The 20,635-nt window shown below is 39.0% G+C and overlaps 1 protein-coding gene across 4 annotated transcripts in view; it reads right to left on the bottom strand.

The window, feature by feature from the left end:
• Nucleotides 1-20,635, bottom strand: part of NIPBL (NIPBL cohesin loading factor) — a 295,876-nt gene that overhangs the window by 1,536 nt on the left and 273,705 nt on the right. For all 4 annotated transcript variants that reach the window (XM_048849291.2, XM_048849294.2, XM_048849300.2 and 1 more), the window contains 12 exons: nt 19,215-19,355; nt 18,738-18,831; nt 18,469-18,623; nt 18,080-18,170; nt 15,724-15,897; nt 15,048-15,238; nt 13,581-13,688; nt 11,655-11,855; nt 11,036-11,182; nt 1,355-1,650; nt 889-1,063; nt 1-167 (listed from right to left, as the gene is read on the bottom strand). The exon at nt 1-167 is cut by the window's left edge. In XM_048849291.2, the coding sequence (XP_048705248.2) occupies nt 1-167; nt 889-1,063; nt 1,355-1,650; nt 11,036-11,182; nt 11,655-11,855; nt 13,581-13,688; nt 15,048-15,238; nt 15,724-15,897; nt 18,080-18,170; nt 18,469-18,623; nt 18,738-18,831; nt 19,215-19,355 (1,940 nt within the window). The remainder of the gene's footprint in view (nt 168-888; nt 1,064-1,354; nt 1,651-11,035; nt 11,183-11,654; nt 11,856-13,580; nt 13,689-15,047; nt 15,239-15,723; nt 15,898-18,079; nt 18,171-18,468; nt 18,624-18,737; nt 18,832-19,214; nt 19,356-20,635) is intronic.

The following is a 20,635-nucleotide window of genomic DNA, read 5'->3' as shown; positions in this document are numbered from 1 at the left end:
CTATCCTCCCCATCACTTTCATCGTCCTCTGTCTCAGCTGCATTGTTTTTAGGGCTGCCTCCTCCAAGCAGCGAGGTAATTGCTTTGTTTCGAGCATTTGTGCTAGCTGAAACCTCCCCATCTTCTTCCTCTTCATCAGGATCCAAGTGTTCCATAAGGAGCTTGAACTACAAAAAGATACATTAAACCAGATATTATTCTAAAAATGTGTGTCTTATTACATTTTTTAAAAATAGAAAAGAAAGGAAAGGGAAGGGAAAGAAAGGCAAGGAAGCAGGGGAAGAGAGATTGCATACAAACTTCACAATTAGTTGGTGTATTTTGTGGGGGGTTCTTTAATACAGAAGTAGTTACTTTTAACTACTATTTTCTACTAAATGTAGAAAGTTTTCTTCCTGTTTTTATTTAGTTAAAGTCAGTATTTAAAAAAAACTCAAGTAAACGTTATAAATTAAATAGGTTTGGACAGTGTTCATCAGATGGAAGTGGACTGGGGCAAACTGGTGAATATTCATAATGCAACAAATAAAAGATGACATCAGGAAATCAGAGGGAATAAGATGTTTCATAAAGTCTGAAAATCTATAATCTACATTCCTCAACACTAAATTTATTTTAAGTGTTTTTTATTTGCTATGCAGATTTTGGTACAGAGCTTAGTAAGGGCCTAATATTTAAAGATAATAAAACATTGTCAACACCCATTTAAATCAATGAGAATTGTGGGCACTCAGTACTTCAAAAATCATCAGTATTTATATACATTATAAATTCAAAACCACCTTCCAAATGCTCAAAGGTAAAAATTGTTCAAAATACAAGTTAAAGCTATGCTGTATAATCTAGTTGAAGAAGGTTAAAATTGTTTTCTAGTACAACTCTACTTACATCCAAGTATTGTTTTACTATACTCCTCTTCACATCTTCAGTTATCTTGGAATTAGCCATATCACTTCGCAGAAAATCTAGCGTCTGTTTCGGATGGAAGTGCACTCCTGTCTTCCTGTTTATTGCTTTATCATATACTTTTGCAGATTCGGATGGAGAATATTTCTGAATTTTACTATTAAAGAAAAACAAAACCCAGACATTAAGGAGAAAATGTTTTTTGGCTTTAAAATGAACAATTCTATTCTTCTTATTCTGTATTTATTAGGCATCAATTAATGTAAGCAAGGAAACTATCGCTATCCTGTATATATGTCATTAATGAAGTAAATTTAACTAGATATATTTTGTCGTGAGATCTGCATGCTATAAAACCCATTGCTTAAAAAGTTAATTACCATCCACTTGAATAGAACTCACTAAACTAAAAGATGAAGAGCATTCTGCCATTAAGTATGATTCTTACCTATCAGAGAAACCACAAAGATTCTTTAAATGCTGTTTTAGCATCAAAAGCAACAATATGCCTTGGGAGACATTTGCAAATTCAATTAAAGGAGCTGAATTGTCTGGCAAACATTTCATCACAGCATTTATATCATTTTCTTCACCAGAATCTGAATCAGAGTCTACACGTTTACGTAACTTCCGAGGCTTGATAACTTCTTCTTCACTTTCACTTTCACTCTCACTCTCACTGTTACTTTCACTCTCCTCATCAGATGAAGGTTTCCTCTCCTTTCTTTTGTCCTTTACCATAGACTGGAAGACAGAGAAGATGACAAATATTTAAGAATTATGATAGCGTTCAAAAAGATCCTTCCATAATCACAATTCTCTTAACTGTGTGAATTGCCTTTTAAAAAAATGTTTTTAGTTCACAGATTATTTGAAATCCACAGACTAAAATTTAAAGTAGGCCCACTTAAAAGTAGTTCAATGACTAAAACATGTCCAAAGTATAAACCTCTTGTTCTGAAACAAAAATTTCATCTAGGTCCAAAACATTGAGATTGGAAGTTGGGAAACCATGCCACCCTTACTTCTGCGCTGCTGCTGGCGGTGGTGCTGCCTTCATAGCTCCACCGTTCTCTGGCCATCCAGCTCTGAAGGCAGTGCCGCTGCCAGAAACAGTGCAGAAGTAAGGGTGGCAAAACCATACCTTTGAAGAGAGACCACCTTTTACAAGTGACCACTTCTGCTAACTCCCATGAGTGGTCACTCTTGGCAGGTTTTGCTGTTGTCCATTTTTATTATTAATAGGAATATGAACAAGTGTCTTAAAATATCATTTGGTTTGCCTTTCTAGATAGAGAGCAAATATTCAAACAGTTTTATTCTTAAAATCTGACAGAGGTTCTCATACGCTTTAAGGGGCCACGACATTCATACCAAGTTTCTCTCCAAGGGAATATTTATGTTGATAATATGGATAAGGTAAAGGAAATTTGCTATTATATAGCCCAGGAGTTGGCAACCTTTCAGAAGTGGCATGCTGAGTCTTCATTTATTCACTTTAATTTAAAGTTTTGCGTGCCAGTAATATATTTTAATGTTTTTAGAAGGTCTCTTTCTATAAGTCTATAATATATAACTAAACTATTGTTGTATGTAAAGTAAATAAGGTTTTTAAAATGTTTAAGAAGCTTCATTTAAAACTAAATTACAATGCAGAGCCCCCCGGACCGGTGGCCAGGACCCAGGCAGTGTGAGTGCTACTGAAAATCAGCTCACGTGCTGCCTTCGGCATGTGTGCCATAGGTTGCCTACCCCTGTTATAGCCATAATATGTTTCAGGAAATACAGAAAGTATAAACGCATACGAAGTAATATAATTAGTTCAAGCCTACTTGAATGAGACCGGCAGACTGAAATTGAGAGACTTATAACTGGTAATATTTTTAAAATCAATAAATCAAAATACATTTTAGAAATAGCACATATTTACCTATATTTATAAGCAGGATTGACTGCTCTATTTAATCTCAGGAAAAAAAAATTTAGCTACCAAAATATTGTTAACAAAACATTAAAAGGGATCTTTACAAAATTTTGGTTAATGAGAATTATCAAGTTCAGTCAATCCAAAATTGGAACTCAATTTTTCTCTTAAATAAGTAAGTAAAGATCATGTATCTCTGTTATATTTGAATAACTATGACAATACTCCTAATTATAAAAGAAAAATTAAAAAGTGCCAGTAGCCCAGCAGTTTATAAGCAGTGTAATAAAACAATGTTTATGTGCATGTTAAGGAGATAGGAAAATTTACATGTGTGTAACTGGGCTTATCTGAAGATATCATTTGACTTGATTCCTTCTCTTGGTCTTGTGCTTCTAGTATGACAGAGCTAGAGATTTCCCTATATCTGAATGTTTTTTGAACTTCTGAAGCTAAAGTAAGCGCACATCATGCACAGATGAAAATGCCAGTGCCACAATGCCACTTAAATATTCATTTTTGTTTCTTGATGACCAGGAAAGAAATAATTTCCCTGTAAGTATAATTTGTGACTGAAATAAATATCTATATGGTAGAATACTCAAGAAGTCAGTCATTTAAAAGACAATTACCTTTTCCATAACTGGTGTTCTTTGAGATTGTTGCTCATGTCCATTCCATAGTAGATGTGTGTGCTCCCCACATGCACCGGTGCTGTAAGCTTTTCCCTCAGCAGTATCCATAGGGGACTGGCTCTGGTGCCCACATGGCACGCAATAAGGGGCACCGCCAGCTCCCCCCACCCTCAGTTCCTTCTTGCCGGAAACTCCAACAGTGAGGAAGGAGGGTGGGTTGTGGAATGGACATGAGCAACACATCTCTAAGAACACCAGTTATTGAAAAGGTAACTGTCTTTTCTTCTTCGAGTGCTTGCTCATGTCCTTTCCATATTAGGTGACTCCAAAGCAGTACCCCTGGAGGTGGGTAGGAGTTCATGGAAGTGTAGATTGCAACACAGCTCTGCCGAACCCAGTGTCATCTCTGGCCTGCTGAGTGATGGCAAAATGAGTGGCAAATGTGTGAAAAGAGGACCATGTTGCAGCTCTACAGATGTCCTGGATAGGGATGTGCTCCAGGAAGGCCGCCGAAGATGCCTGAGCTCTCATTGACTGGGCTCTGACAATCAGTGATGGTGGAACCCATGCCAGGTCATAACAGGTCCTTATGCATGAGGTGATCCAATTGGAAATCCTCTGTGAGGGCACCGGGTGACCCTTCATCCTATCCGCTGTAGCAATGAAGAATTGAGTTGATTTTTGGAAAGGAAAGTAGATAGCCAAGGCCCTTCAAATGTCCAGGGCGTGAAGATGCCTCTCCTCACTGGTCTTGTGTGGTTTCGGACAGAACACCAAAGATGTGCTGGTTCATTTGGATCATGCAGGCTCCCTCTGGATGGAGTGACCGCTCATGGTGAGAGAAGTCCCTGCTGAGCTGGTCCGCCAGAGCATTCTTGACACCAGGAACGTGACAAGCTTCCAGGTGGATTTCGTGGCTGATGCAGAAGTCCCATAGATAGAGTGCCTTTTGACAGAGAGCTGACGTACGCACTCCCCCGTTGCTTGTTGATGTAGAACATCAAGGTTGTATTCCCCCATCAGGACTCGTACCACCTTGCCTAACAGGTGGGGCAGGAAGACTCCACATGCCAGCTGGACTGCTTGGCGCTCTTTGACGTTTATGTGCAACTTCGCCTCCTCCGGGGACCACATCCCCTGTGTCTGGAGGTCGCCGAAATGCGCACCCCAGCTGAGGTCCAAGATGTCTGACACCAACTCGATGGAGTGAGGGGGGCTGTTGAACGGAACCCCCTCTAGGACTGTCCTGCGGTCGGTCCACCATTGCAGCGAGGTAAGTATTGCCTGTGGAATGGTAACAATCTTTTCCATGGGGTCTCTGGACTGGGAATAGACTGTCCCCAGCCATTGTTGCAGGGGCAGGAAAGGATGGATCTGGGGAATAGTCTGCTAGGTCACTCTCGGGCGCACCCTCAAAATGACCGTTTGGCCCCCTGCTTATTACAGGTCGAGCCGGACTGGGGAGAGGGTGGAGGCGGTTGGCTCAGGCAGTGCTTGTAGCCCTGGGCTCATTTATAGGGCTGGTCCTGCCAAGGCTGACTCCCCTGGCCCTGCCGCTGCTGCAGTTTGAACCACTTACAAACCGGGCTGGGACATAGAGAGACAGGGTTTTTAAGAGTGGTTCTTAAAAGGAGTCCTTGAGGCCATGCAACTTGCTGTCTGTTTGCTCCACAAATAAGGCCCAGCTGTCGAAGGGCAGGTCCTGCACTGACTCTTGAGCCTCGGTGGACAACCCAGAGAGGTCACAGCCAAGAGGCTTGCTACATGGAGACAGCGGAAGCCCTGGTGCGGGCAGCAGTGTCCGCAGTGTCTGACGCCACCTGTAGGGCCGCTGTCATACCCTTATCAAGGATTGCTCAGAACTCCTCCTTGATAGCCTCGGGGAGTAACCCTTCAAACTTGGCCATGGTTTGCCACATATTGAAGTCATATCGGCCTAGAAGGTCCTGGTGTTTGGCCACTCTCAGCTGAAGGCTGGAAGACTAATAAACCTTTCACCCGAAAAGATCCAGCCTCCTTGAGTCTTTATTTTTGGGGGTGGCCCTGGGTTGTCGCTGCTTTTCTTTGTGGTTAACCGCCTCGACCACAAGGGAATTTGGGGCTGGGTGGGAGTATAAGTACTCATGCCCTTTGGTTGACACGAAGTGTTTGTATTTGGCCCTTTTAGAGATAGGGGCCAGGGAAGGGGGTGGGGGGGTCTGACACAGGGCTTTAGTGATCTTAGGTTTCAGAGTAGCAGCTGTGTTAGTGTGTATCCACAAAAAGAACAGGAGTACTTGTGGCACCTTAGAGACTAATAAATTTATTTGAACATAAGCTTTCGTGGGCTATAGCCCACTTCATTGGATGCATAGAATGGAACATATAATAAGAAGATATATATATACATACATATATGAACATGAAAAGGTGGAATAAGAGGTTAATTAATTAAAATGAGCTATTATCAGCAGGAGAAAAAAATCTTTCGTAGTGATAATCAAGATGGCCCATTTAGACAGTTGACAAGAAGGTGTGAGGATTCTTAACATGGGGAAATCTTTTTAGTGATCTTAGAAACCCCTTCATGAAGAGGTACAGCCACCCTGGCAGGAGCCGAACAGCAGACAATGTCAAACAGAGAGTCCGAGGTCTCTTCCAATTCTTCTGCCTGAAGCCCCAGGTCAGAAGCAACCCTCTTCAAAAATTCCTGGTGCGCCTTGGTGTCATCCTGAGGAACTGGGTGAGGGGGCCCTGTGATAGCTTCATCTGGCGATGATGAGGACAATGCAGCGGGAACCTCCATGTCCATTGGTGGTCCTGCAGCTTTCTCCCCTGGGTCCTCCTGGACCCACGGGGTCTAACCCCCTGAAGTCTCCAGCACTAGTGGGGGACGGGATACCAAGGCTGCTGGCCTCTCCGAGGCTCCCGATAGTGGTAGGGCAGCCTGGGTGAACCTCCAAGGGTTCCATGGGTACCATGGCACCGGCCACTGCACTTGGGGCCATGGGACAGGTTTCAGTGCTGATAATTTTCAGAGGGGTAGCATGTTAGTTTGTATCAGCAAAAACAATGAGGAGTCCTTGTGGCATTTTAGAGGCTAACTGATTTATTTGGGCATAAGCTTTTGTGGGTTAAAACCCACTTCATCAGATGAGCCCACAAAAGCTTATGCCCAAATAAATTTGATAAGTCTCTAAGGTGCCACAAGGACTCCTCATTGTTGGCGCTGATAATGTAGTCAGCACCGTCGGTAGTCAGGGAACCCTGAGATGGAGCTACCAGTGGAGCAGTCAGTCCTGGGCGACCAGGATTGGGCTGAGTGGTGGCTTTTGTCTGACCAGTGCCAGTAGCTGCATCTCGAAGCCGACCTGTCCAAGCAAGACTGTCTTCGTCAAGCTCTCGGGGACCAACGGAGTTCACTGGATCTGCGTCGGATACCCGGTGCTCCATGCCTCACGCTACTCGACCAGTATATCTAACGACCAGGACATCTAATGGGAACAGGAGCTACTCTAACAACTGGCTCATGAGGATCGTCCTGAGTAGGGCGACCTTCCTTCTGGAGACGGGCGATGATGGCCCGGTGAATGGCTGTCTCTGGAACCTGATTGGTCCCGGGATCGATACCGGGCCACTGAAGATGGTCAGGGCCGGTCTCAGAGTTCTTGCGCGTGCCTCAGAGGGTCTGTGCCAATCTACCGGCAAGGTACACCTCGAATACCTCAATCAGTGCCCCCCGGTGTGGGGACCAAAGAGCCGGTGGTGCCCCTTGCACTGCGTCATGTGGGCGCCGCTCCAGAGGGCGCCACAGCTGGTTCCCTATGGATACTGCTGAGGGAAAAACTTCCAGCACTGGTGCATGTAGCGAAGACACACACCTAATATGGAATGGACATGAGCAAGCACTCGAAGAAGAACTTTGCATTTCCCAACTCTAAAAGGAAGGTGGAATGCCAGCAAGGAATCAAGTCAAACTATATGTTAAGAGCCAATTACAGCTAAATGTCTTTTCCCTCTAAAGATACTGTGTTGACTGGATTCCAGCTCTTAGAGACTATAAAGAGTGAGGGAAAACTGCACAAACTATACATTTTTTAAGTCACAGAGAAAGAAAGAAACTAACTGAGTTAATTTAATATACCGAGGAAAACCAGATTTCCCAAAACATCTTTCAGAAATGGAAAGTAAGAATTGGGTGAGGAAAATGAACAGGTGAACAAGTCACCTGTATGGCCACTTGGACCCTTCCAAACAGAACAATAATATATGGTTTATATTAGCATCAATTTAAGAAACTGGACCAAATACTAATGAAATGGCCTGAAGCCTTATTTATGCTGGTAATTACCAAAGATAGACTACCTTAGTAAGGATCAACAGAAGGAGGTTACGGGGAAGATCTTTAAAATGAGAATGTTGAACTTCATCTAACCCAGTGGTTCCCAAACTGGGGTTTGCAGAACATTACGGGGGTTGACCAGAAAAAATTTCACTAATGGCGGCCAGGAGACCCCAGGCATTGAGGCAGAAGGTGGCACCCGGTTGCAGAGCAGACAGCTCGAGCCCCAGGGAGAGCGGGGCAGGGCAGTTAGGGCTGGCAGCCCGAGGCCCGGCGGTCAGCGGGACCTGCAGCCCAAGTTCAGTGGAGCTTGGTTGACCAGGGCGGTCAACGGGGTCCAGTGGCAGGAGCCCTATGGATTGCGGAGGAAATTTAAATTTAAATCCCTGGAAATATTCATTTTTAGGGGGGGTTCACGAGATTTTACAATTTAGTGAAAGGGGATCGCGGGCTGTTAAAGTTTGGGAACCACTGATCTAACCCCTAAGTCAGCTCCTAGCACAGTTTGGCAATTGGAATATTGCCTTTCAGAATAAAAGCAATCCTCAGTCTTAGTCATGAAACTGAGCGAAGCAATCAGGCACAAAGGCTGGGATTTTCAAAAGGAAAATATCACCATGAGATTATAGCTGAACATATACACTCAGCAAGTATCTCTGCCTTCCTGACTGCACAAGTAACTCCTTTCCACTGGAGATAAAGTCCACTGAGAATGCAAAGAATCAAAATTACACATCATTGCAAGTCCTAATAGTCAGTTATCTCAGAGGACTTACTCCTCAGAGAAGGGTGTCCCATCCCTATACTACAGTCAAAAGAGGCTATAGACCCATCTATAAAATGGCCATAAGTCCATATTTAAGTACCTGTGGAGTCTGAGTGTGTGCCCATCAGCACCTCTGAAAATGCGGTTACTTATTTAATTGCTTAATTACTGATTTTGTTGTCCAGTTACAGGCACTCACAATTAAAAATCTTGGCTTATTTATATTTTGCAAACTCACTAATGAAGTCTTGAATGGACGCCTCAAGAGATCTGAGGTACTCTGTTACAACCAGAATTTGGGGTAATGTTTCCAATTCTTGGAGATACTCCAACGCATCGATCAAATTTAGAAGAAAGAAAAGGGACATAAGACAATATATGTGAGCAGAAAAGCCTTTAACCTATACTGGCATGTTGCACAAAGAGATTTGATGCAGTGAAATCCAGGTCGGCCATTTGCACATTTTCTACTGAGGAAACATCAAGGAGCCATCTAGACACATCCAAACTGTGGCAGCGCAGAAAACCCACCCTCAGTGTGGATCCTGATTACTTTAAAGGATGAAATGGTATCAAATCAAAATGGACTTAAAGAAACAACAGTGCACCAACAAGTTACGCCAGAGCACTGGGGACCCTACAGAGAACAGGACAGACAAAAACTGCAAATGATATAGACTCACATTCTAAACAAAGCTGCAGGACTGACAGGAGAGCAGGCATTGGATGCACCTGTCCTGGCTCCAGTGGCGCTCCTTTACTGAATGTATAAGAACAGCATGAAAATTGTATGCTTTAGAGGGCCCCAAAGCCCTGGGACTTTTTACACAAGATACACCTGCGGTGCCTCAAAGGGTGAAAAAAGGGATACTCCTGCCTATCTCACTCTAGGCCAAGACTCCAGAGCAGGAATCTAGTCAATATGGTATCTTCAGAGAACAAGAAAAGAAACAATAAGTTAACAGATTTTAGTTTTAGGTACTACAAGCAATTGTTCATATTTTTAAAACTAGGAAAAATTATCTTAACAGGAACCTTTTAAGAATTATTCAGTATATGTTAAGACCTATTAACATGAGTTTTGTACCTATTTCTCAAAAAATTGGACAAGCAAAAAAACCCCCCCAAAACAGGCAAACCTAACATTAATGTGAGTTTTGACGTTTTAGATTCACATTTACTTCATTTCTTGTTCTCTACAGGAGGACGGTTTATAAACAGTTAATTTTTTGCTGCAGTATAAAATATTATTATGTATAGAAAAGCTATTTTAGGTCAGTTAGAGATTGCTAAATTGTATTTTCTCTGATGACTGTATGATTGGACTCATGATAACTAAGACACCTAGTTATATATGCAGAAGGATACAATTATTAGTACCTATGAGTAATAAAATAAGAATTCTAAAACATTTCTGAAATAGTTTGTTATAATGTGTGATATATAAGGAATACATGATAGTTTGGTATGATATAAGGGTTTCATTGTCATTTATTCGAGTTGTCCTGCATAAGTTGCTCATGACTTTGGCACTCATTAGTAAAGCAGCAATCTCAAACTCATTCATACAAACCTTTAGACAATACTACATATGCATTATATATCTTATATATAAAATATTAGATGTTATTTTATTTTGTAAATATTTAATCAAAAATGGTTTACTGGCAAATTGTTCTTTAAAAAGCAACAGTTTGAAAACTGCCCAGAGGTTTCGTATTACTACAGTGGAGGAAATCAAAGGGGAATTCAATTTTTATATCACTTGCACATTTGCTCTGCATATACATAAGTAAAGATCATTCAATTTTGTTTTTAAATTTAGTGAATAGAGCTCGCCTCTCAAAATCGCTACCATGATTTAAAATATTTTCCCCCTCACAGAGGCCTACTGATGATGATGCTTAGTATGACTGAAAGAGTCAACTACTATTGCAGCTTAAAAAATTACTAGTGAAACTATTTGTAATCAAGAGGCACACAATGTACACACTACAATGAAGAAAAGTGCAAGTGAAGAGCCATATGGGCAAAGTAAATGAATATATTTGGGCTGTATAAATAGAAACCTTGCCAACAGGCAGATCCATTCAAAACATTTTCTGAGTAGTAAGGGCAACGTACCAATAAAGTTAGATTGCTTATGGCTCAGATATTCATGATGGATTAAAGGACCTAGAGCTAAGTAACCTGGATTCTGGGATCCCCCCTCCCTGACAAACATTAAATCTGACAATACCAGTCTTATTTTCTTCCATCTCTAATACTTTCCACTGACTTTCAAAATTAATGAAAAATCCTGAAAGTTTCTGAACACAGATCTGTCAGACCTTGCCAGAACTGAGAGTGATTTATGCTATTGGCTGCAAAGTAATGTTATTTATTATCCATGTGTGCAACACTGGAATGACTGAGAAGTGCTCATTATGGTGTCAACATAACTTCATTGCAACAAGTTATTAATATATCATAAATGCACTTACCTCCTTAAATGACTGTAATAGGTTACTACCAGAAACTGACAGCGTAATGTCTATATGATGCATTATAAACAGTGGCTCTTCCTGTGTTTGATAAGGAAAACACGCTAGATTGTCTGCTATATACAAGAGCATATTCACCTCTGTTTTCTGCAAGTTTAAAAAAATAAACATTTTATATAAATATATATATATATAATACACACACACACACACACACAAAAAAACATTATAGTCTAGTTTATGCACTGCTTTCCAAGGGTCTTGGTGCAAAACATCAACATGTACTTCATCCAAAGTAACTTTTCCACCTTGAAAACATTATGCACATGCAAAGTTTGCATCACACATGAACTTGCATTATTCCTGCTCTGTCCAAACTGGGCTTAAGTAGATATAAAATGATTGAAGAGGATGTTATTTAAGTGGAAATACATTTAGTTTTGCAGCAAAATAAAAAAAGACTAGGGAAGTAAAGTTAGCCAGGCCAAAATTCACCAAGTCTCATAAAAACACATAAAATAAGGACACCAACATTCATCATTTGAACTTGTTACGGTATATTTTATGAAAAACTTATTCTAATTTCTTTTTAAATGAGGTACATTTATGCAATGCTTACTGCTGTGTCATCAAAGAGGTTGAGTAAAGAAATTAGAAAGGCTCGTCTGTGCTGACGGTTCCCTCGGATCATGGAGTATAGATGTGAACACAAAGCGCTGGAGGATTCATCATGCCTAAAGCCCCTTACAGGATTCTTTGGGCACATGTTGATTGCCTGTTGTACCTGGTAAGACATCTTCATACCAGCCACTGCTTTCATCTAAAATTATAAAATATTTATTTTTGTTTAAATTGTGGCTTTCAAAACAGTCACACAAAAAGAAAAATAATTTTGTCAAATTGAAAAATTTTTATTTGAAATTAATGTCTTCCTCATCTTATTTTCATTAGCCTCAAATTAAAAACACAATTTTCAAAACCCTACCACTTCCTTCACATTTACTCTTTCCCCATGGATTTGTAGTACCCCTGATATTTATTGTAAAATTTAAGCTTTACTTTATTATTTTTTTTAAAGCCTCTAGCCATTCTGGGTGTGCAGTTAAATTTCCAAACAAATTGATGCAGCATTGTTTTCTTGAGTTTGCAAATAGACCGAAATAGCTGTAAGAAAGGTAAAAGCAGTCCCATTCATGTAAAGGGGGTGTTGAAACTGAAGCGTAATGACTGTTTTATGTGAATATCTCTATTAACTGCCCTAATAGAAGCATCCAGCTAAAATGATGATTCAGAGCAGGCAGATATTTCATAAATTTGAAATGATTTTCCACAGGAATAATGTTGAAAGTTGTAAAGTTTTCCCTGAGTATTCTACCAAATTTGAATTTTTGAACTTGCATATGTCTTAACCCTCTCGTCTCACTCTACATGCACAGGATGACCAACAGAAACTCCCAATTATCTGCATGTGCCTTGGTCTCTCAGCTGATTTTAGTTAAGCCCAGGATTTGTTCCAGTTTCAGTATCAACTGGATGCCTGACCAGCCAATGTTCCCACCACTCCCTGTGCTTTGGCCTGTGCTTCTATCCCCTTTGCTTCCCTCATCCTCACCTACATGGAGAGTAACTTAGGTCTCAGTTGACTACATTCAGGACCCCACCTGCCAGCCTCTCTATTAAATTAAGTATGTACTTGGGTACAATGAGTACAGTGACTCCAAATTCTAGTGTTGGATGAACTGGAGTGCCATGGGATTTGGAAAGTCCCATAATCTAGTGCACACACACAGCTCACTAGAGAGCCAGGCAGTTGGGCACTCAGTTCCACATCAAGATAAGGAGGAGGTTTTGGGGGTGTCTGTAGGGAAAAATAAAGCAATGGAAAGGCCAGGGATGGAAATTAATCTGGAAGGCCAGGTAGAGTGAACGGTAATATCTCACAACAGTAAGAGCCCTCACCTAGCTTCCTCCTCTCTCTAGAACAAGGTATCCAACTACAAGCACCTTCCTATGCTCCCTCTACCCGAACTCCAGCTTCCAAAACCCTGGTGTCTCCCACGGAGAAAAAGTACATGTAACATATAACATTTTCCCAGTATATAAATATTAAGGTGCTACTGCTTGGTTTTTTAGAAGACATTCTCTTCTCTATTCTGTTGAAGATTAGGAGAGTTGTTCCTTGTGATCAAACAGATGATCACAGTTACTTGGCCTGTGATACTCAATGAGCAAGATACTACTAACCATTATAAGTAAGAGAGTTTTAAGGTTGAATGAAACACTTTAGAGCAAATATGAGCACTAGGAATGCTTCCCATTTCTGATATTCTAAATCTTCAACTCTGAGACAAAACTGCTCCTTCACAACTCTATCGTTTCAGATGAAGAGGTCACAACTCAACTTCCCAACACAAGTAGAATTAATAAACAGATAAATATAACCATATTTTCCTATTCCTGCAGTTTGGACTTGTACTTTTCTAGTCTCTTGAGAGAGCAGAGAATCAGCATTTTGTTTAAGTTACGTAATGTTAGAATTACATACATGAATGAATCCAGCATATTTTTTGTCTATTTCCACCAATTGCTGGTCAGCTTTGTTCCGCATAGAGGGCTCTGGATCTGTGCCCATAGCAATTAAATATGGCACACACTAGAAAAGAAACAGATGAAAATACAAAGGCATTATACACCAAAAATGTATGTGGCTATACGCGCTGCTACATGCATAAATTTATCTCACATTATTATTTATGTTAAATTGTTAATAGTTGAGCAACTAGAATGTGACACCTTATGCGACTTACAGCTTGATGGCTTCTTTTAGGCAAGAGCACAAGTTATAAAGAGGGGAGATGATCCAAGGACACGAGCATATTAAAAACTGAAAATTTGTGCCAGAACACAGTTGGTATTCCCAGTATCTCTCTTCCACTGGGCCACACTCTAGGACCCCATACTAGAAAAATGAGGTGTTTTTAGCAATTTGTTGATCTATTTTAAACACCACTTACGCCTATGTAGACAAAGACAGCAGTGTTTCAAAACATGTTACCAGTTCATGATCAATCCTAGGATCCTTGGTCCAGGAGACTCTAGGGTTGACCACAACTTGCTAACATGTTTTGAAACATCAATGTCTGTCTACACCAGGTGCTGACAACAGAGTTAAAAGTGGTGTTTTAAAATTTAGAAAACACTTTTGCTGAGCACACATTCAATTTCCAAGTCTAGATAGGACCTAGTAATTTGCCTCATGGCAAGCCTGAAATTTGGAAGCTATTAATATATTTAAAATATATGGGTCTCAAGTAAATTTGTTACACAGTTTGGTCTAGGAATTATCTACTTGAGGCTTGAGATATCTCCTCAATATTTTCCCAGAATTCTTCCAAAACAAAGGAGGATACAAAAGAATCTGTGGGAAATTATGGATACAGGTAAGTAAAATAGTCTATCCTTGTTAGCCACACCGCTATAGATTTTCACTGTAACAGATAAACACTATTTAGCTAAGATTCACAGGTGAAGAAAATTACTTGAAAATAAACTACAAATAGCTCTAACATTGGCTCTAGAACTTCAGTCCAAAGTAGTGTTTTGCGGGGAAAGATGCTGGCAAAAGAATCTAATGAATGGAATGTAAAGAAGACAGACCATGGATGTAAGTGTGCCTGAACACTAACTGGAGTCTGATACCATATAACAGAAACCAGTGCACTCCACCATGCATTTAATGAGTGCTGCTTAAAAATGATTAAACTCAAATTTAATTTATAAGCCAACAAAGGGTTAGTCTTTGGAATCCTGTTGGCCCTTCAATACAGAAGAATTCTAGACATCTGTTGTATGTAAAACAGCCTCTCCAAACGAAGTATCCCCAAAAGAAGCAACTACTGTAACAGATTTGGGGGAGGGGGGAACACACACATACTGGAAGTTTATCTAGCAGCCATGGGAAATTCTGAGATTTTCTTGTGTAAAAGAAATACAGCACATTAACATTACATACCTGAACTGGATGGATAAGACCCTGGTTTAATGTCAGTGCAATGACATTTAGAGCAAAGTGGCGAACGCTGGACTGTGCATGAAAGAAAGCTTCAAGAACCTGTTTCAGATAAAGTTGCATGATGGAGCTGCTCATCCCTGAGGAAATATCTCCCATTTCTTTCAGATCCTCCTGTTTTGCTACTTTCTTCCCTGTAGAAAGGAACAAAAGCAATTGTTTGTGCCAAGATCTTTGGGAAACCACTAACTTATTCTACTCTACATACTATTCATCATATTCTTTATGACATATTTAAGCTTCAGAATGGTCCCATAACACAGCCCTGAAGATTTCTTGTTTTATAATGCCTGAAAATTAATAATTTCAGAGAAGAATTTGATAATAGAAAAAGCAAAGCACTCATTATTTTAACTGCAAGAATTTAAGTATTACACCTTTTGGATTTTTCCCCAGCAGCTTAAAACTTGAAGTTAAGAACAGAACGCTGTACTCTATACCTCTTGCTGCGGCTATGTATAAAAGATGTTCCTGAAATCTTCATCTAAGGTAATGTATGTATGTATACATGAATAATTAGACCCAAAAAACCCTTATGAATCAGTTCAATTAAAAGGTTGTTTTCATGTAACAAAAGTTACATTTTGAACGTTTTCTTAACACAGCGCTCATCACTCACACTCTCTATCTGCCTGTTGCATACGTGTATCCTCCTCCTGTAGATAGGTTTGGAGATTTTTTAACACTTGGATTTTTAAGTTTACTGAGCTATTCTTATCAGACAGAATGCTGTTGTACAGAGTCTTCACCTCCTGTTCAAACATTAGACTTGGGTGTTGAATAAATGCAAATCCTGAAAGAAAAAAATAAGAAAGATCCCACTTGGTTGCCTTGCAATTACTGTGCTTACATTTTTCAAGGTAAACTAGTAAAATCTTCCATCATACATATATGAAATAAAATACAAAGAATCACTCAAAAATTGGAAACACAACAGAAGGATGTTGGAGAATCAGGAGTTCTTGATTCTATTCCAGGCTCTGAAGTGGAGCATGATCTAGTGCTTATGCAGTCAAATACACAGCGCATTAATTCTCAAAGGCAGCATGGCTAAATGAATTTTATTCTCAGCTCTGCTAGAAGTGACCTCATGCAATCAATTTCTCATTTATCCCATTTATAAAATGGGAAAATTATACATGTCCATCCTATAATAGAGGTCTAAGGTCTTGCTCAATCATACGTCCGTGGGAACACTGAGACTCAGACATATACAGACTCAAAAACCCTTTCTTAAAAACTATTATGAAGGAAAAGAACCGTTTGTTTTCCTTCCCCCTGCCCAAAATGTAGAGAACTGGTCTCTTATCAGTTGTAGGGTTTTTTTTGGTCTTCTCCCAGTTACCCTTCACTCCCCTCCCCAATTTTAATCCAGAATGATGGACATCATCTGAGGTAACATAAGTGGGTTTGGAGTACTGCTGATTTATAGCCTCACACAGCATCACAAGTGGCAGGGATGCAGCTTTCCTTTGAGAAGACTGGGAATTCTGCCACATATTAGACCACTACTTGGTTTATTTGTCCTAACTCTTGTTGGTCTGTGCCTTTCAGGAGTGGCAGATGTTGAATATCCCTTTACTTCTTTTCGACCACAGGTGGTAAAGATCTTTAATGAGTAAAAACAACAAAGTGCAAAACAAAAAAGAAAATAAAAGGAAAAGGAAATAATGGAATAAGAAAAGAATATACATGGAAAAACCCAGCATGAAACAGTGGAGGGGCTGACTGGCTGAAGCCAAGGGAATCAAGGTTCTATAAAGCTGGTTTCTCGCATCTAGAAAAGTTAGTGCAGGAAAAGACTTCGTTCAAGAAAAATCTCAGTTCATCCAGTGGGTGGAAAAAAGGAAAGAGAAAGGGGTAAGGATGTTCTCTGGTAGGGATTATTATTATCTACATGAACGTGTAATGACATTTTGTTACCTGATCTTTTCTAGCTAATCTGATTCACTTTTTAAAAGGGATTTTAAATTTAAAGTAGTATTTTTGATATATAACTTTCTTTCCTCCACTCACTGATTTAAATGAGTCTACAACCCACAATTCCCATGGAAAATTCTCCTTATCCTCCCTAATACGTTTTCCTTATTGCTTACTATGTCCAAATGTTTCAGATGGGGGAGATGGAAAATTTGCTATCTGACAATTTTTTTTTTAAGAATGACCTCACCTTTAGTCTGCCACCACCTGAAAATAAATTATTTGGGGGGCTCTAAGATGATTGTCTCAGAGACCATGTAAGTAATAAACACAGCTGTATAAAGTAGTACTCCTAAGAGCTTATGTTTGGTCTGCTAGTAAGGATTTAATATTTCGATACTTTATATGGAAGTACACATCTGGAGCAGAAAGAGTGTGGCAAAGCCTCAGACCCAGACCCTTGTAGGCAAGTCAAAACTTGCAAGAAGTGGCAAACTTCTTGCTAGCCATTATCCAGAAAGAAACGGTTAGAGCCTATGTATGTTAATGCCTATTGACATCTAAGGGGATGATCCTCAGCTGTTGTAAACGGTCATAACTCCACTGACTTCAGCTAAGGATCTAATGCATGGTTGCATCACCTAAGACTTTCCCAGATGTTCTTGGCTTGCTAATAATCTTTTGAATCTCATGCCTTGGTGGTGTAAAACTCAAGAAGCAGCAGATTATAAACTACTTTCCTTTTAAAAAATGATGGTACCATTAGTTTAGAAATCTGATACTTTTGAACATTGTAAAGAATTATATATACACATCAGGAAGGCATACACTGTGAAAATGTATTTCTCACAAGAAAGAGAAAAGAGCCCCTTTTCGACCAATTTGCTACAGACTATGTTCAAATATCTTCAGACATGCAGGGATGTCTTCCTTAAAAGAGATGCCAAAGCTTTTTAAATGAACCAACTTCTTGTAAAAAACAAACTACATATACCATTCCCTGAGATGCACAATTACTTGATCAATTAAAAACAAAAAAATGTCGTAATTCTTACCTAAACCAATAATGGCTTTTGTTTGTACCTCTTCATCTGAATGTTTTGTAAAATACATCAGCAGTTCAAGTACTTTATCCTTAATGTTAACCTGGCCAAATTAAAACAAAAAATATTGGTGACTTAAGAAGAAACAGCTAATTTTTAGATTCTACTTAAAACAATCTTTAAAACCTAATTGCAAAGTGAAACACACATTACTGACATCAGAGCTTTCCCAAAATAAATAAATTGTTGCAAATTACAAGTACAGTCTAGCTTCACTGTGAAGACTTTACTTCACTGTTTCAAATGATTAAACCTATTCTGTTCTATTTACAAGTTACAAGTTTTTTAACTTTACCTGTTTAAACACAAGACACCGAGAAGGTAAACACAGTGTATTTTACCTTACTGTTGCCTTTAAAATCTTCCTGATCAAAATCAAAATGGCGACACAGTGCTCCAACAGTGAAAAGAGATCTAAGGAGTGCTGGTTTATTGGCTGTAAGTATAGTACTGTTTGGGTCTTCCTGGTGTTGACTTTTTAATTTTGAAAGTGCACCTAAAATAAGAGAAAAGATTTAATCATAGCAAATACTGCACTCCTGAAATGACATGCATAACCAAAACTTTTATAAAATTGTTTAATAATAGTATGCTCTGATATTTAACTTACCATAGTATCTATTAAAACAGGCCCACACAAATTTATAATTTTGAGTAACCTTGTTTACAACAGCCCCAAGACAGCTCACACAGTGCTGCACTACCTGAAGATAAGACAGAAAATGTTTATAACCATTTATTTAGAAATCAAGATAGAGATTTTTCAAAGCAATCTCAAGATATAAAAACATATTATTTATTTAAAACTAATAGAAGATAAAGATCTAAATCTTCAAGACTATTTTGAAAATCTCAGAACAAGTACATAACAACTAAAGTGTAATAATAAATACACAAACTCCGGTAAATCAAGAAAGTTAGTTGGCCATTTACACTATCACAAGTATAGCCAGTTTTTCAAAACTGCTATTCAAACATTAATAGGGAAGAAATGTTCATGCTTTCATCTTAAATAATTTCTACATATTCCATATCAAACTGAACCAAAACCATTACATTAATTTAAAAAGTAGAAATTAAATCTTACCGTCATGCCGTATTTGATTATAAGTTTCATGAGATCTTCCTCAATAGTGGCAAGGAAGGTCTCACTTGGATGCTCCATCAATGGCACCACCAGCTCTAAAATTTTTGCAACATTGCAGATCACCATGAAATCATTTTGAGTCTGTAAGAATAACATTTACAATGATTAAACATTTTCACCATTTTCCTCTATAAGAACTAACTATTTCTAATGTTATTTCAGGTTTGAGAATAACTTAATAAATCTCAGTTTTTCAGTAAAAGTATACACTGATATTCAAAGATCTAACTTTCCTGTGAAGTTTGTTTTAGGTAGCACTTCCCCACAGAAAAAGTTTGGCTAAGGGTTTAAAGACAACAATTTAAATTTGTTACCATGTTCAAAAGTATTGCTATGCTATGATCATCAAATTTAAACTGTTGTCTTTAATTACTAATCCAATACTTTTTCACTAGGAAATAAATGAGTCCAGGTGAGATAATTGTTCTTGTAAAGATAAAAGTTATTGATGTGAAAAGTAAGTTTTATTTTATGGTTAAAATATTCTTCATGTTGTCTTTGGTAATTATTATTTTGTAATTAATTATTACAAAACATGTCATGATATATCCTAAGCATAACAGGAATGCTGTCACTTAATTTTAATTCTGCACATAGGAGGAAATACAGAGTAACTAGATTTTCTGAATTTAAATATTTGATAACATATCATGAAAAAGGTACACACCTATATACCTTAATACATAGGTATACACAGTTTAATAAAATATAACATTTTGATAACTATCATGGATTTAATATAGTTGCAATGGATAATATTCACCCAGAGGCACAGGGACCATGTAAATCCCTCTGTATCACTTAAGTTCTCTAGAGTGGCTGCATGGGGTGGGGAGGAAGGGGTTCTGGACCCCCTTTATGTTGCAAAGAGATTCTCCTTTCCAGCCACTTATAGGATGGTGTGGGAAGAGTAAAGATGTAGGGGGACCGGAGGGGAGGTTCTCAAAGGAGAAGGAGAAAGAACTCAAACAAGTGGGAGGATTTGATTTTAAGAGACAAGAGTAGGTGAAATAAAAATGTTATTTAAAGTTACTCAGCAAAGTATTAAACAGCTTCTTATTGTTTTCTCTGTTTAAAAAAGTTCCATAGATTTCCAAAGAGTAGTCAGCAGGAACTTTAGTTAGTAGGGACTTTAAAAGGACAAAGAAGCTTGCATTATATACAATGAAGGAGGAGGAACCTGAACAGGGACTCCAGGAGAAGGTAACATGGTCAGCATGATAGGCTAGGAATGCAACCTAATTTATTTCAGCTCTGAAAAGAGAAGAAGTTTGGGGTTGTCTGTACCAAGATTCTCAAAAATGATACATCAGAACTGATGCTGCTCCATCTTGAAGCTTGGCAGTATTCCACACAGTCTG

The sequence above is a fragment of the Caretta caretta genome, chromosome 5 (genome assembly GCF_965140235.1).
Source record: "Caretta caretta isolate rCarCar2 chromosome 5, rCarCar1.hap1, whole genome shotgun sequence".
NCBI classification, from domain to species: domain Eukaryota; kingdom Metazoa; phylum Chordata; order Testudines; family Cheloniidae; genus Caretta; species Caretta caretta.
The sequence above is the reverse complement of the archived record's forward strand: the minus strand, read 5'-3'. Positions and strand labels throughout refer to the sequence as shown.